Source organism: Curcuma longa, chromosome 5 (assembly GCF_044706935.1).
Source record: "Curcuma longa cultivar G26 ecotype Majalengka, Jawa Barat chromosome 5, ITB_CL_G26_1.1, whole genome shotgun sequence".
In the NCBI taxonomy this organism is placed as follows: domain Eukaryota; kingdom Viridiplantae; phylum Streptophyta; class Magnoliopsida; order Zingiberales; family Zingiberaceae; genus Curcuma; species Curcuma longa.
Window position 1 is genome coordinate 6522176 of NC_133865.1, and position 17048 is coordinate 6539223.

General features: G+C 34.7%; 1 protein-coding gene across 2 annotated transcripts; it reads right to left on the reverse strand.

Moving 5' to 3' along the window:
- Window positions 1–1497: 1497 nt before the first annotated feature.
- Window positions 1498–6515, reverse strand: LOC141828990 (calcineurin B-like protein 4). Of its 2 annotated transcripts, XM_074716390.1 has the most exons (10): window positions 6414–6490; window positions 6076–6133; window positions 5276–5413; window positions 4354–4436; window positions 4194–4253; window positions 3814–3922; window positions 3587–3639; window positions 2790–2870; window positions 2163–2275; window positions 1498–2005 (listed from the first exon to the last, which is right to left on the reverse strand). In XM_074716390.1, the coding sequence occupies exons 3-10, from the start codon at window positions 5358–5360 to the stop codon at window positions 1939–1941; spliced, it is 651 nt and encodes a 216-aa protein (XP_074572491.1). In that variant the 5' UTR covers window positions 5361–5413; window positions 6076–6133; window positions 6414–6490; the 3' UTR covers window positions 1498–1938. The 2 variants fall into 2 exon arrangements, with proteins under 2 accessions (XP_074572491.1, XP_074572490.1); XM_074716389.1 differs by lacking the exon at window positions 6076–6133 and having other exon boundaries at window positions 6414–6515.
- Between the last annotated feature and the right edge of the window lie 10533 nt (window positions 6516–17048).

The window sequence follows — 17048 nt, forward strand, 5'->3', positions numbered from 1 at the left end:
TTTAGGAAAAATCAAAAATTTTCCTGCTGAAATGGAAAAATGATGAGAATTTCCATTGAAATTCCCTTATTTTATAGTTTTACTAGCTAGCTCTCTGAAATGTGTATTTTGTATAATTTAATTAAATTTATTGAATGTTATATAATTTTAGTTAAATTTATCAATACTATGTAGAACAAGAGTGTGTTTTTTTTCTTCATTCGGGGCTCTTATTTCAGGTGAGAGGGATAAACTTAAACTCTTTTTAATAATGACAGTTATAGGGATTAGACTTTATGATTAATTTGCTTATCATTAAAGCAACTTATGGTTGATGAATGCAAAATAACTATATGCATTTACTGACCCAAAATAACTACATTATTTAATTTGTATGATATAAAATATACATTTTGCGCTTATGCAGCAAATGATGCATTTTTTAAAATATCAGATGATTACATGGTTTAGCTTCTCTTAATACTTTCATTTGCTTGCTGCTTTAGTCGCTGGATGATCTCATTGAATATTAGTCCACAATTAATTTAAAACTCAGTGCACGTTCTTTCCTATAGTTCCAGTTGGCTTGTGGTCCTTACAAAAGCCAAAGACTCAGTCACAAAAGCCACCAATTCACTCACAAAAGCCAAAGACTCAGTCAAGGTCAAGAAGTGCATCATACATCCACGGTACTCAAATTAATGGTGACGCTGGGTAGTTGGGATGTGAAGCTTTGAGCTTTTTGAATTTATTTGGTAATCTATCTATCAGGTTGTTCATCTTTAAAATTAATCGGATCATAAAAATTAAATATTTAGATTAAAAAAAAAAAATCAAGATCCGACCTCACCTATAAGATATACCTTAGTTGAAGAAGTGAAATAGTACGAGGTGGCATTTGGATGTTGGAATCAAGAGGCATCTCTTTTTTCATTTATTATTAAAATATATTTCATTCTAGTGCTGTAACATTTTATAAAAAAAATATTTTTATTTTTTTATATTATAATAATTATCATATTATTACATAATTATAGCATCCGATAACTATTATTCAATTGTAATTGTTATAATTTTTATAAAGCTACAATTGTACAATTATAAAAATTATGAAGTCACTTCTACAATACAAGATTAGTTGATATTAATCTAAAATAAAATGTGATTTATAATTATTATAATATAATATTAATTAACATTAACTAGTATTGATTAATATTGATAAAAATAAAATATTTATATTTTGATAATTATGTAATTTACTACAGTGTTATTACTATCAATAAGAGTTAAAATATTATTATAATATAATATTGATTAAAATTATTTATATTGTAATAATTATATGTTATACCTGTTAAAATAAAATATTTTTAATATTGATCAGAATTAAAATATTTATACTATAATAATTATTATAATTATATTACAGCTATAAATTACTAAGGATTAGCATAATATCGTAAAGATAATCTTAGAAGAAAAAAAATACACTAACATAAAAGGTGCATCATTTATTTAAAAGGTTCTTTCAATTTTTACCCAATCGAAAAGGTGCATCATTTATTTAAAAGGGAGACGTCCTCATCCCTCCCCTTAAGGACACGTGCAACCACTACCGTCCGCCGCCCCACCAACCGAGCATATCTAAATATAAGATTTTGTTTACCTCACTAAGTATGATATACACCGCACGTCTCGATCATTCTTTTCTGCTACTACTTCCACAATATTCACAATAACAAAAGGACGACAACATATAATTAATAGCAGCATATCCGTCCAAAATATGCTAACTAAGACTTGTACGGGTCCTGCCATTCTGGTGCTACTTCTCTTATGTTACGTATATGCAATTCTCAGCAACTACTGGTCGTAATCCTTCTTCATTAGGGCGCCGCAAGCATGCATCAATAAGCTGGAGAAGAACACGGGTGATGATATATAGTTTATATAATATCACATGGCGTCTGTGTCGCTCAGGTCTGCTTGCATGACAAAACTAGGAAATGAGGTCGTTAGGTCCCTGCATGAAACAAAATCCATATGCACCAAAATGTGAGTGGCGATCGTCGATACTGTCTGCCAAGATTTCGTTTGTAACAATGCTACAATGGAAGTGAATTAATAAATGTAGCAGACAGAAGTGACTGAGCAAGAATTAAATTCAGTTTAGGACTCACGATAAATAAGGAAGAGTCATGTTCTTGAGCAAAGATGGATTTTGGCTGACAAAATCCTTCCATTCATCTGGATCGATCTTCCCGTCACCTTTAGTATCTGCCTGATTGAAAGTCTTCAAAAGACAACAAATAAGAATTTGGTTTGGCAAGTGAAATCTACAACGGCAAAGGGTAGCTTAGTTGCGAACGAGCATATTACGATGTTAGGATCTCATTGTGACACCTAAAACGTTATCTTTTACTTAGATTATGATTTGTACAACACATTATTAGTTAATATCATTATTTAATTTTATAAGACCTTGTACGATTAACCATAGCTTGTAAATCAGAGCATTACAGAAAAAAAATGCTGGCAGAGAGGAGAATATAAAAACTAATTTGTAAGGTTACTCTTCAACTGATGGACACTTGAATGTTGAAGGTGTGAGGAGAGGAACAAAGAGCTTAATAAAGCTTGTTGATGCTGATGTTGCTAAGGGATTTAATTTGTTTACGTATGGCTGTCAACTATAAAATGCTAGAATTTTAATCAATATAGAAACATTGTTGCTTCTGGGAAATCCTACAATTTTTTTTGGAAGTTGATTATTTATGTAAAGATCCATCCAGGGGTGTAATACTCACCTTATTGACAATTTCTTCAACAAGTTCATCCGAAAGAGACAGATCTGATTCATTGAGAATAGCCAGCACCATCTCCTTCAACTGCACATCATATCAGCCAATGGAAATGATTTTCTCCAGATAAGACTAACCATAAAATGTCAAATTAAGTTATCCATCCATTTTCTTTTTAATTTTACTATATTGAACAACATCTGACAGACAAGCATTACTATCGACGAAGTTAATGCCCTGAGAATTAGTTACTAAATGTTTAGATGCAAAATAACAAGTATAAAGCCCTCCTATTCAACAGGGCATGAGACCAAATGCAGAGAATGTGGAGAACTGCCTCCAGGTAGGCCTCTAAAAAGCAAGATGTTGTAAGAGATTCTTTCCATCAAATTAAGTGTCCATCAATGAGTATAAACAAATTTATATCAGATTTAAAGTGGCTAGGTTGTGCAACTCCAATCACTCAGAGATGTTCAAGAAAAATAGAGACCCACACGAACATATGCAAAAGTTAGATGACAATCTGTAAGCCGTCTTTCTCTGTTGGATACCAACAATTGTCAAGAACATAAATTAACGTAACACAATCAAATATATTCTAAAACTAAGATGCAGGATGAATATGCATCCAATATGGATTGATTTTTAATACCCCCAGTATAGTTCTAGACGTTGGCAGTGAAATATCATTATATCAGTTTAGACAACAAAAGGCTAGCTCTTTCTCAAATGAAATAAGTCCTCGAAGAATTCATGGCAACAAGGAAATCTAGAGATAGAAAAAAGAAAATTCTTATGCTCACCTCCTCACGCTCTATGAAGCCAGTTCGCCTTAAATCATACAACTTAAATGCAACTGCAAGTAAAATGAAGCAAGCAAACGGAATTAGAAGTTAACATTAAATCAATTATTTGAAGACTTGTCCAACCATTCATTGTTGGAGGTTATTGTATAACGTAAACCAATTATTTCACTTCTAAGGCCAGCCAGAGCCTACAAGAAGGTAACTAATAATATTTAAGCATTTACATTCAATCTTCTCTGATTCCGGAGCTCTTGGGTGAAAGATGCTAAGCGACTGAACAAACTCTCCAAACTCGATAACCCCATTTCGTTTGATATCAAACATGTCAAATACCTGTAAATAAAACGCCACTATGAGCTTGAGCAGAATTATTCTACGGATAGCTTTTATGTTTGAGAAGAAATTTCACAAGTTTGTAAGTAAAGATAAACGATAATGCATGTTTTTGAATTATAATGAAAAAAAGAGAGGAAATTTAGCTATGGCCCAATAGATAATCATTCACCTAGAAATAAATTATTGGCATACTATTATGTTGCCCCAAGCAATAGCATATATGAACAAGGCTAAAATAAAAAATTAAAAAAAAACACAGCGAACTGACCCTGTCTGCAAAAAAATTTCTCCTGTTGCTGTTCCTGAACAAAGCAAGCTGGAATTCTTCCTGCTCAATGGCATAATTAAGAATAAGTGACAAAAGAAGCAACTAAGACAGCACATGATACCACATGAGTGATGTAGCTGTTAAACGCCCAATCATATACCTTGTGGATTAGCCCATCCGCAATGATCAAGCAACTCAACTTTTTATATAGCTCATTAAGTGCGTAAACCTCATTTACGGTGACTGTCAAATAATATTTCGGAATTTAGTAAATTCCTTTGCATATTGAACAGTCAAGATGCCAAAAGAATACTATCGATCCATTTTTCTGAAGCAAGCAAGCAGCTATGGACATACTTATAAAATATTGAAACATGTGAAATTTTAATCGCAAATAGAAAATGAAATCAATAGGAGTGATATGTCACACAAATTTACAGTAAACAGTATCATGCATCAAAAAGATTTTTTTTTTCATTAATTAACTAAAAATAAAAACCTCACCTGGTGAAAACGCAAAGTATTTCTTCCTCTAGAGTTTATGTTACTAATTTGTTTTTTGTTGATTGGACAAATATGGAGCCCACCTATTTGCTGCCTGATCTATCTGAATTTTAATCACAAACGATGATTGAAAAAAAAAAATCAAAAGTTGGGTGGGACCTCACAAGCGATGACAAAAAAATAGAGTTGGGTGTGTCAGGATGGAAAATGAAGGACGGCGGTGTGTAAAATCAGGAGTGATCCGACGGCAATAACAGGGAGTCAAACTAGAACCCGATCCTATTGTGTAAGGCATGAGCTTGGATGGGACATCTTGATCTTGCCCTATAGTCTATGACTGTTACTCGTTCTGTTGATGGTTGAATCCTTCGGTGCTAAGAGAGACAATAGAGGGGACGACGTAGGTGGCAATCACAGAAGCACGCTGTTGACATAGACGCCTTAATTGCTGAAAAACGCCAAACTAGTATTTCTTATGGCAGACAAAATATCAAGCAACAGTTCAGAGCGTGCATGCATGGTATATCGTGAAGCATGAACACCAACTGAATTGAAAAAGAAGAAAGAGGAAGAAATACAATTAGTCAGAGAAGCCAGGAACACAGGGTCGTCCTCGTATCCGACTGCGCGTTTGCCACTGAGCTTAGAAGTGCAACAGCCCATGATAAGTCAAGAAGTAGCTCAGTTCAGCTTGAGGCCGTGCTTACGGCGAGCTCCTGAGAAATAACACAGAAAACACGATCACATACATGTGATATGATAGTGTTAAACATAAAGAAATCGTTTTAGCTGAACCCACTGAAGTCAAAAACTGAACCATCCCATATGCAAACACATGATTTACAGCCAGACAAATACAAATTTGATTCTTCACCTATACTTTCTTATCTTCTATTTTTTTTCCTTTTCTGTGATTAGATAGGTGCTAACTGAACTGATCTGTCTCCAATCAATTCTTCACGCCAGCTGCAAAACTAAGCTATTTTATTTTCCTATATGGATTTTCTTTCTGTTAGATCGTTTGGGCAAATCTTGTGTTTATATGATTCATCTGATGTGTTTTTGCCTCCCTTCAAACGCTTCAATTTGTCTAAGCTATTTGTTTTCTTAAATGCACAATTGCACCCACTTCAATAATTTTCTATCTCCCTCACGTTTACTCCTCACTATCCAACACTTCCAGTGGACAAAATTTACTCCCCACCATCCGACCGCTTTGTTGAAGGGAGAACTTATTCATGATCATAAAAGGAAAAAAGGGGGTGTACTCAAAATCTCTAGCAAAAATTAAATCTCTGAAAGTGGCAGTGCAATTTTAGGCCAAAAAACCCAAGTTCATATACAGATCTATTCCATTCTCGCCGCAAACAGTATTTACCAGATGCAACCGGCGATCTCAGGATCACCACGCGATGCCATCACCTCGGATCTACCTCCTGATAATAACAATAGCATTCAAGAAAAAAAAGTACTAAATACCCCAAAAGATCTGTATTTGAATCCTCGAGTCCGTGTCCAACGCGGACTTCGATCTAAACCTACTAAACAAAAGACCGATTCCCCCAGAACGAACAAGAAGAAGGCAACAAGTAATCTGGTCCCCTTCGAAAAACACATTCCGGCGCCAGAACGAAAAACCGATCCGCATAATACGATCGAGACGAGAGCGATGGAATGAGATTAGGAATGAAGAAACCAGAGATTTCGACATCTTACCAAAGCGATTCCCACTCGTTCGATCTCGAGCCGCTACTGATCTCCGCGAGATCAGGGGACAGCCTCCTTCCTCCGTGGTTCCGCAACCGTGAGGGCTTCGTTGAATCCTAGCTACATATTTAAACAACAATGACGATTCAACAACTTTAAAAATTATTATTATTATTTATTTATTTATTTTTAAATTTGACTTTCCCCATAAAGTTTATTTTACAATGAGTCACAACTTTTTATTACTTTTCTAAAATTAGACATATTTTTTAAAAATCTCTTCCTGAGGAAGCCGCCGATAAACCAGGATTAATGTGACGTCAGCATCTATTTTTGTAATAATAATTGGGATTAAAATATTAAGAATCAAATTAATTGTCACAATTTGTACTAGATACCACCTAGATCGCTCACTAATGGTTCAAAATAATCACAATTATTTGCACTAAATACATTTTTAAATCAACTGTTTATTAAACTAATTTCATGCCTTATTCACATGCATAGTTCGAGTCGCTCCATCCAACTGGACCCGTTTGCAAGTCGAGCTGCACGATCCATGTCATGTCGGACCGAATTAAACTAGACCGCCCAACCGATTACATAATTGGGTCCAATCTTTGCCGACTTGATTTTTAAATTTTATTTAATTTGTGGGTCACACACAAAGTGGGATTAAAATTTTACAAAGTTAGGGATCAAAATATAATTAATTAATAATAAGTAAAGAATTTTTCATTTTGCCCTTTCATAATTTATGTGTTCTTTGTAGTATCTCATATTGTGGCTTAGCGCCTTCTTAGTTTTCTCGACCTCTAAGGATTAAATCTCAACTTTGATGAATTATCTAAGAATGTTAGATTGATGGACCATCCGTTATGAATGCTTTCCGATTTACTCTAGCAGCTAGTGAAAAACTTCTATAGGATTAATTAGTCGCCTCCAAAATTAGTCGATGTAAGTTGGATCCCCTGATGCCAACTAAAAAAAGACAAGAATCAAAGGGGTGATCTTTTACATTCCACTTTATTTTTTTATATAAAAATGTCTTCTATCTTCCTATACAATTACTCAACTATTTTTCATTATATTATTCTCATTGTTATCTCTTCCTTAAAATTTTCACTTAAATTTTGAATTGAAGATGCGTTATAGCAGCTATGAAATTTATAATTGTTATAACTATGAATGTTAAATAAGTTTTAAGATGTTATTAGAACTTTTATCTTGGTTGAATCATAAAACATAATATATTAAATTAAAGCTAGTTTAAAAATTTATATTTATTAATATTATCAGATGTAACTAATAACGATCTAAGTTTGCAAAAAAAATATCATTTAAAAATTTTTCAAAAGTTTAAAAAAATTAATCTTCTTTTTTAAAGATTATTTTTTATGTTATATATAGCAATTACAATTTCATAACTCCTACAACTATTATAATTGTAGCAGTTATGATTTCAAAACTGCTACGCCTTCTTGATTTTTATCTTTAAAATATTACTTTTTACCCTACATAATCTATTTTATTTTTATTCTTCCCCTCTTAAATAATTTTGTTGGATGAGTTATGTTGATGGTATATTCAATAAATTAACTTTTAATTTCATATAATGATCATATCATATGCCAAGGGAAAAACATCATTTAATCATTATAAAAAATAAGAGTAAATTAAAAAATTATAATTGATCATTATAAAAGATATAAAAGATATTATTTAGATTTTGTCAAAAAAAAATTAATTATATCTTTCTTGTACAAGAGAGATTGATCAGTTCTGCACAAATATGTTTTAATTAAATGAATCTGATACAAAGTCAAAAGGATCGATGGTTTCTAATTTAATGGGGGACGACCAGCATTGCTGTGCTCGACGCTGATGTTTTTTTTTTTTTTGAATTATTGCATTCGTTCACATAATTATGATTATGGAGCATTGTTCTCTCTAGGAAAAATTTCATTTAAAAGAATATATCAGATATATAATCTAAAGGAATGTTTGTTTACTAATCTAAAGTTGAGCTTCTCCTGCTAATTTAATGGTGGACGACGCCAGTTGATGAGCTCGACGCTGATATTTCCTTTTTTTTTATGAATTATTGTACGCACTTGTTGACCAAATTATTGAGCATTTTAAAAACGAAAACGAACGCTGTTGTGACCTCTGAACATTTCACATTTCTTTATAAAAAATTTCGTATATATATATATATATATATAATTTTTTATGCTGCGCTCCTTAACCCGCGCTCCTCGTCTGCGACAACCTGACCCCTCGCCGGTGCCGCTTCGCCGTCCGGCCACCGCGTCACACCCGATGGATGCGCCACTCGCTGGTGCACAGCCCGGCGCCGGATTCCAGCCCGATAGTGGTCGGAATCCGGCGAATTCGATCACGATTCGGCCGGAATCGGCCGCTCGGCACTGGCAGCTGAATCGCAGCCGGTTTCCGATCGGAGACCGGCCGAGGAAGGACCGACGGCGATAGCCGGTCCTTCCTCGGCCGGTCTCCGACCGAAATTTGATCGGAAATCGGCAGCGATTTGGCCGGAATCGACTGCCAGTGCCGAGCGGCCGATTCCGACCGAATTCGTCGGATTCTGACCACTATTCGATCGGAATCCGGCGCGGGGCTGTGCGTCGGCGAGCTGCGCGTCCATCAGGCGTGATGCGGCGGTCGGTCGGTGGTGGCCACCAGTCAAGAATATGTCACCTCAATCTTCATTGATCTCGTCGACGAAAGAATCTGAGGAGAAAGAAGGGTTAGCGAGACACCGGGGATTTTCGGCAGACCACTCCGATGCTCAAGTCAACAAAGAGAAGTGAAGAAGAAGAAGCAGTATATGAAGTTGAGTGAAATCGAGAGAGAGCCCTTCATACTTGCAGGGAGCTTATATATAGTCGCTGAAGGAAACATTCCTACTGTCATGAACGCAGACTGCTGAAGTGTCTTAAGGAGGCAAGTTCTGTAAATTGTTGACAAGTGAGCTGGTAATACATCATCAAGGGGAAGAATCTCAGATGATCTCTAACCACCCTACGGCTTAGCAGAGTTGATTATTCTCATCTTTCGACTGTAAGTATAAACACGAGGAGATCTAGAGGACCAGACCTGAAAACCTAATAACCGTCCTAGAGGTCGCACACTTGGTTGTCCCTTTGTGCGGAAGAGGGTTGAGAGAGACCGAGATGGAGCTAAGTAGAGGGGTCGGGCTGGTTGAGGCCGAGACCAAGATTAAGCGACCGAGCCGATCGAAGCCGAGAACAAGACTGAGTGGCCGAGCCGATCAAGGTCAAGAACGAGACTGAGTGGCCGAGCAGATCGAGGCCGAGAACGAAACTGAGTGGCCGAGCCGACCAAGGCTGAGAACGAAACTGAGTGGCCGAGATGATTGAACATATGTCTGAGCTGATTGAACGCATAGCCGAGTGGGCAAGACGTATGAATGTATAGCCGAGAACGAGTTATGTGGAGTGCCCGAGACGGCTAAGAGTGCGATGAGGTTGCACTAGTTGGGAACACAACGAGGTCGGACCAACCAAGAGTAAAGCTTAATTAGTGACCGAGCCAACTGAGGAACCTTCTGGTCGTGCCGAGTGAAGTTGAAGTCGGACTGAGTAATGGAGGTAGGGCCGAGCGTCATGGCAATCGGGCCAGTCAAATATGGTTTGTCCATTGACCTCTTGACTTGTCATGTCAGAATGATTATTGACCTTCTTTATCACGTAAGATCAATAAGGATCCGCCGTATCAATATAGAGGGGTGTGTTAATGAACAATGTGGAGGGATGTTAATGAACACCCCGCCACATGAACGCGTTCAATGTCTTGAACACGTTCATGTGGCAGTGGGGTGGGTTAGCCCCTGGCTGGCCCACCCCACATGTATTTTTTTTAATTATTAACATTAGGGTTATAACGAGGGAGCGTTGTGGATGGTCTAAAGTAAGGTAAGTCATTTAAGATTTTTTTTTCCTTTAGAATTTAGGAGTTTAGTTATTGTATTAAATATACCAAAAATTTTTAAAATAAAAATATTTTAATTACTCATAAGGTGTGCTGAATAAGAAGTGTGGGATAACAATTGATACACATTTGTGAGTAATTAATTTTTTTATTTTAAATTACTTATTACTCATCTATATCACACGGAAAAGAAAAGGATGACACGGACATTGCATCTAAAATATCATCTCTATCAAATTTTAAGATAACAGTTATATCAACTAATAGATAGTTACTATAATATATAATATTTAATTAGATTATGATCAAATAATATTTATTTAAAATATAATAAATATCATAATTTTTTAATTTATTTTTATTAATTAAAATATTATTTTAATTAAATTATCATTATCTAATAAATAAAATTAATATAAAATAATAATATTATTATAGAAACTAACAATCAGTACATGCTAGGTTCTACACCATTAATCATTATCAAATAATTTTCATTTAAAATTTAATGAGTGTCACGAAGTCCTTTTAATTTATTTTACTCATTGAAATACTATTTTAATTGGATCATTACTCTCTAATAAATAAAATTAATATAAAATAATAATACTATTATAAAATTTAATAATCAACTGCTACATTTATTGTATCTACCTGCTAACTACTCCAATTTAAATCTTAAAATATGATCCCAAGATATTTTAAATAGTACATCCATTTAATGTTAATTAAAAATCTCATGGTTTATCAAATATGGGCATCCTTTAATTATTTTTTTTTGCCAAAAAGAAAGTAAAAGCTAACGAGGTTGTCACTTTCTTTTAGTGGAAACACATATGTTAGATGTGTCGTTAGTAAAGTGCGACGGTGACTTTTGAACTTATTATTATTAGTTTTTATAATGCATACATTCAAATTTCCCAAGGGGGACGGTCCTCCTCTTAATTTATGGTCAAAAGCGAATTAAAGCTAAGCAGTGATAATTAAGATACTCCCGAAGAAAAAGAGAGATGTCTCTTACGTTATCCATAATATATGGAAGTATTAATGTAATTTCATCGAATCATTCGATCTGAATGCTACATGAAGAACATAAGCCAGATGATGGAACGGGGAGACCTAGGATGTAGAAGATCATAACATGAGTAATTCAGATCATAAAATTTAGAATTCCTATATATCTACTCATGTGGTACTTCATCATATGATTTATATAAGATCCATTTGTCTAGATATCATCATATACATCTAGAAAACCATATGCTTTGGAAGAAGCTTGTACAATTTGGGAAGGAGTTTTTGCTGATAAAAAAAAAGAATCCACTTCAACCGATATATCCTTAGGCACGACCATACATAATATAGAAATTACACTTAGAAAGGATGGACAATTAGCTAGAGCAGCAGGTGCTGTAACGAAACTGATAACTAATTCATCTATCGAATCGAATGTATCCAAAAATATTCATAATAATAATACATCAATAGTCATTCTCTATAGTCTTTATTGTCTCTATAAGGCCGTTCTAAGAATATTTTATTTGCGAGTTCTAAGAGTATTTTATTTACGAGGATAAACTCTTAATTTTTTTTCGGATGTAGATGCACTTTATGTAACGGGCTTTGTTTGGGCCAGGCCAAGTTAGGCCCAAACACCGCAATAAGCATAATAATATTCTGCGGACAAGTTCGCAGTCACGTTTATCCATTCTTTTGAAAAGTAATCGAACCGTGGCCACAGATGGGTAGTATTCTGATCAAGGGATCCACGAGGAGATCGAGGGTATTGTTCTTTTAGTGGCAAGGAATGATTATTATTATTATTATTATTTTATTCTTTATATATAAGTTTTTTAAAATTAAAAGTAAATTCTGTTTTTGAAAGGAGTTTTTTTGTCAGAGGTTCTCTTGTTCGGGCACCCCAGCTTTGCATAAGCATGAACGTGCGCCTTTGTATCTTTATACTCACAACCATTCTTTGATCCTACCACAGGCTGAGCTCTGTCGATCAAGATTTGCTAGCTAGCTCTTGGATGGCATCTCTATCTCATCGATGCATGTGAAAAAGATTCAATAATCTTGTTTGAAGATTTTACAGTAGTTGGTACCTACATTAGTACTGTGCAAAATATCTCGTTGGTGTGATTTTCCCCATGCAAAAGGATCGTTATATTAGAGTAAAAGTCCATCATGATTTATCCAGGCCCTGCTTAAGGTAAGGCCTATGTCTAAGGCCCCAATTTAAGCCATTATTATTTTAAAAAATTATTTTAATAAAAAAAATTTATATTAATCGAATAGTGTGTTCGTTTCGTGAGACTGCGGTACTTCGATTTTCGCAAGGTTAAATCACGCCTACATGGTTATGCATGAAAATTTGATGTCGTTTTATGCATTTGATGCACTGCTCACGCCTACACGCTTGCATGCATGAGAAGTTGCTGCATGCATGCATGACTGAATTGATACATCATTCTAAAAACAACGATAAGACTAATTAATTTTATATTAATTATAATCATTATATTATTATAAAAATATAAAATTTTATTTATATGTCAATATAAGTAATTTCTTTTTCTTTTATCTCATTTTATATCTTCATTTTTTCAAGAGCTAATAGATCAATACTGTATGCTCTGTAATTTTCTTTTGGCGATTTTCTAAAAGACATCCTTCTCTTCAAGGCTCAGTCCTTCTTCACTCGGTAATATTTTTTTTTTGCTATTTTTTTCTTCTAATTTTCTTCAAAATAGTTTTTTTATTTTGTATAAATTATAAATTATTAAAAAATCTAGCAATTTTATCAATTCAAAAAAATTTATTAACAAAACTTAAATATAAAATTTTAATTAATAATTTTGTATCTCAAAAAACTAAAAAATTAAATTTTATATAAAAATCTATTTTTAAATTAATAACTAGAAACTAAATTTTATATAAAAATTTATTTTTAAATTAATATTTTATTTTTATAAAAATTTAAATCTTCCGTTATCGGTCCCAAGTCCAAATGAAAAAAAGATGAGAAAAAATTTTATATTTAAAAAATATATATTAAAGATATTAAAAAATTTTAACCTAGGACCTCGTGAAATCTTAGACGATGGCCCTAGATTTATCTCCTTACGTAAGGCATATATCCTATAAGAATACTAAAGTTATGACTTCATCTTTTTACTACAACAACCTCGTTTGATGGCCGTTTATTTAATGAGTTTAATTTTCTTTACGACTCTTTTTATCAAGTAACTTGCTCATCAGAGATAATTAACAGAATCATATTTTGTGTGCTTATTTTGTTATGCAGAACTGTATTTTGTTAACTGTGAATTTGTGAAACAAAAGTTATGTTGTAATTAATGATGTTATAAAATTAATTAATTAATAATATAATAAACATCTAAATGAGATCGATTATATAAATTTTTTATCAATCTTTTACATTCTGATCTATACTTAAATAAATTTTATTTTATTTTATTATTTTTAACTAATTTTTTTAATTTCTTATTGATTAATATATATATTTATCGTGATTTCATATGCTAGTGATATTTACTAGTTACTAAGTATATATTTATATTATATTAAACATGTTTTTGATTTTTTTTTAATATCAGTTTTTTTTTTAATTTTTTAATTTTTTATTTTATTCACAGCACTTGTGTTTATTGCTTGCTTCATAACATAATATATGTTAAATATACTTTGCCGGAGAGAGCAGTGTGACTGAGTCGTCAACTGCCGAGTCGAGTGGCCGAGTTGCCAAGCCGAGTGCTGAGTGCCGAGTGGTTGACTGCCGAATGCCGAGTGGTCGACTGTCGACTGCCGAGCCGAGAGCCGAGTGGCCGACTGTCGAGACGAGTGGCCAAGATGCTGAACTGCCGGGCAAAGTTGCCGAATGGCCGAGGCGAGTTGCCGAATGGCCAAGCTGCCGAATGCTCGAGTCGAGTTGCCAAATGGCCAAGCTGTCGAATGGCTAAGCCAAGTTGCCGAATGGCCGAGTCGAGTTGCCGAATGGCCAATCTGCTGAATGGCCGAGCCGAGTTGCCAAATGGTCGAGCCGAGTTGTCGAATGGTCGAGGCATGCGTTCAACGCAGTTTTCTTAAAACAGATTTGTCCCCTCCGGCGGTGCTTAGAGGTAAAGACGGACGTTTGTTTCCCAGGATACAACGACAGAACTGGAAAACGATCAAACACAGATCGTTGCCGGCGAACTGATTACACCCGTAGGCTATCACAAGTTAATAATACTCGGTCGTTTCAACGTCAGTAATATAATTAATGGATTAATGGTACAATTAATAATATAATTAATAGATTAATGGCATGATTTGAAACGTCAGTAATAATACTCGGTCGTTTCAACGTCAAGTTATTAACTCATCCGTTACAAAAATGGAACGAGATGCAAAATATTGATTCATCCGCTTGGACAAATTCTGCCCTAACCGGTCTACCATTCGACACGCGCAGATCACGCTCACACACAAGTTACCTTGCGGACAGTGCAATCCGAGCCCTAGATTTGCAACCCCCTGCGCATCCGCGCGTGAGAGAGAGCCTCTCCCCTTGCATTTGTTTACAACATCAATGCTTGTGATACAATATAAATCAATCAAGTTGCCCCTCAACTACCAATGTGGGACTAAACTTCTCCATATGAGGGTTTTTTTGCATCCTTCCATTTCATTGTTTCCATTCATATTTCCAACAATATTCACCTTTACATAATATATCAAATAATATATAATAGACATGACTTACAATTTTAAGTCATCTAATTAATCAAGTATCCAGATTCTTAAGGACCTGATTAATCCTAGACGATTCACTTATTAAGTAAATTCAAAAGCACAAATGATTATTTTCACCTAGTGACCATTTTTCTATTATGATATAAGAGATCAACCGTGTTAAAAATAGACTTGACCAGACAATCCGTCCCTATCCAAACCAATTCAATCAGAAAAAAAAAAGTTGGAGTTGAGAGTTTTTAGATTCGGATCAAGTTGGAGTTGAGAGTTTTAGATTAGATTGAATTTATGTTAGATTCGGATTGACTCGATTGACTTAGATTTAGGGGTTAGGAGAATTTTTTTGATTAAATTAAATTTTATTTTAAAAATTAAAACATTTTATGTAATATTAGTATGATAATGATAAAATATTAAAATAAAAAATGAAAAAAATGATTATTCAGATTATATGGGTTTGGATTAAATTCGGATTTGAGTTGGGTTCCAATTGAGAATTTTTAATAATATTCTCTTTATAAAATTTAGAAGGAATTGTTTTTGGCAATAAAAAATAATAATTGACAAACTGCAGGGCAACAGCTTGGTAAAATTCACACAACATGGATTTGGGCCCCAGGACCAGGCCCAGTTCCAGGCCCAGCCCAGGCCCAGACCAAATTTCAATTGCCAAGTCAGTTAATCAATTCTTTTATGTTTGCCGCATTTCATTGTTTTAAAGAAGAAAAGTAAAAAAAATAATAAAAAAAGTTTTTTAACTAAGGAGAGAATGCTTTAATATTTTTTAAAACTTTATATATTTAATAAGTATATTTAAATTTATAACTCAGTTGTTTAATCAACTGATAATCCCAGTTAGTCGCATTTACTCAATCCCTGGAGGTGACCGATTTGGTCCCACTGAAGTTTCCCATCGGCCACCAGGGTAAATCGGGAAGCGCCAATCCCTGGGGGTGATCGGCCCGGTCCCACGAAAATTTCCCATCGACCACCAAGGTAAATCGGGAAGCGTCAATCCCTGGGGTGACCGGTCCGATCCCACGGAAGTTTCCCATCGACCACCAGAGTAAATCGGGAAGCGCACGCAGCGGCAACTCAGATGACCAATATCCTTTGATTGTGATCTCCATTTGAATGAAAATAAATTCCTGCAAATACGCTGTAGCTGGGGATCAAACCGTAGGTACCTGTGTGACAACCTGGATGTCCTACCGCGACACTATTAGCCCGGGACAACAATATTCTCTTTATAAAATGCAGAAGGAATTATTTTTGGCAATAAATAATAATTAATAATTGACAAACTGCAGGGCTACAGCTCGGTAAAATTCACACAACATGGATTTGGGCCCCAGGACCAGGCCCAGTTCCAGGCCCAGCCCAGGCCCAGACCAAATTTGAATTGCCAAGTCAATTAATCAATTCTTTTATGTTGGCCGCATTTCATTGTTTCAAAGAAGAAAAGTAAATAAAAAATAAAAAAACGTTTTTTTTTACTAAAGAGAGAATGCTTTAATATTTTTAAAAACTTTATATATTTAATAAGTATATTAAAAAAAATGATAAATCTCAGTCAGTCTCATGGACTCAATCCCTGGAGGAGTCAGTCTCATGGATTCAATCCTTGGGGATGGCCGATCCGGTCCCACGGAAATTTCCCACCGACCACCAGGATAAATCGGGAAGCGTATACCGCGGCCAATCCAGATGCCCAGCATCCTTTGATTGCATTCCCCATTTGGAGGAAAATTCCTGTAAATATGCCGTAGCTGGAGATCGAATCACGGGTCCCTGAATTACAATCCGGATGTCCTACCGTTGCACCATTATCCCGGGGATAATAAGTATATTTTAATTTATAACCCAGTTGTTTAATCAAATATAAATAAAGGTGGATCATGCAGTAATTAA

Coding starts and splice junctions, on each gene's coding strand:
- LOC141828990 (XM_074716389.1), bottom strand. CDS start 5,360: ATGGGCTGTTGCACTTCTAAGCTCAGTGGCAAACGCGCAGTCGGATAC. Junction 3,640..3,813: donor GGAATCAGAGAAGATTGAAT/GTAAATGCTTAA, acceptor TTTTACTTGCAG/TTGCATTTAAGTTGTATGAT. Junction 2,276..2,789: donor TTGAAGAAATTGTCAATAAG/GTGAGTATTACA, acceptor TGTCTTTTGAAG/ACTTTCAATCAGGCAGATAC.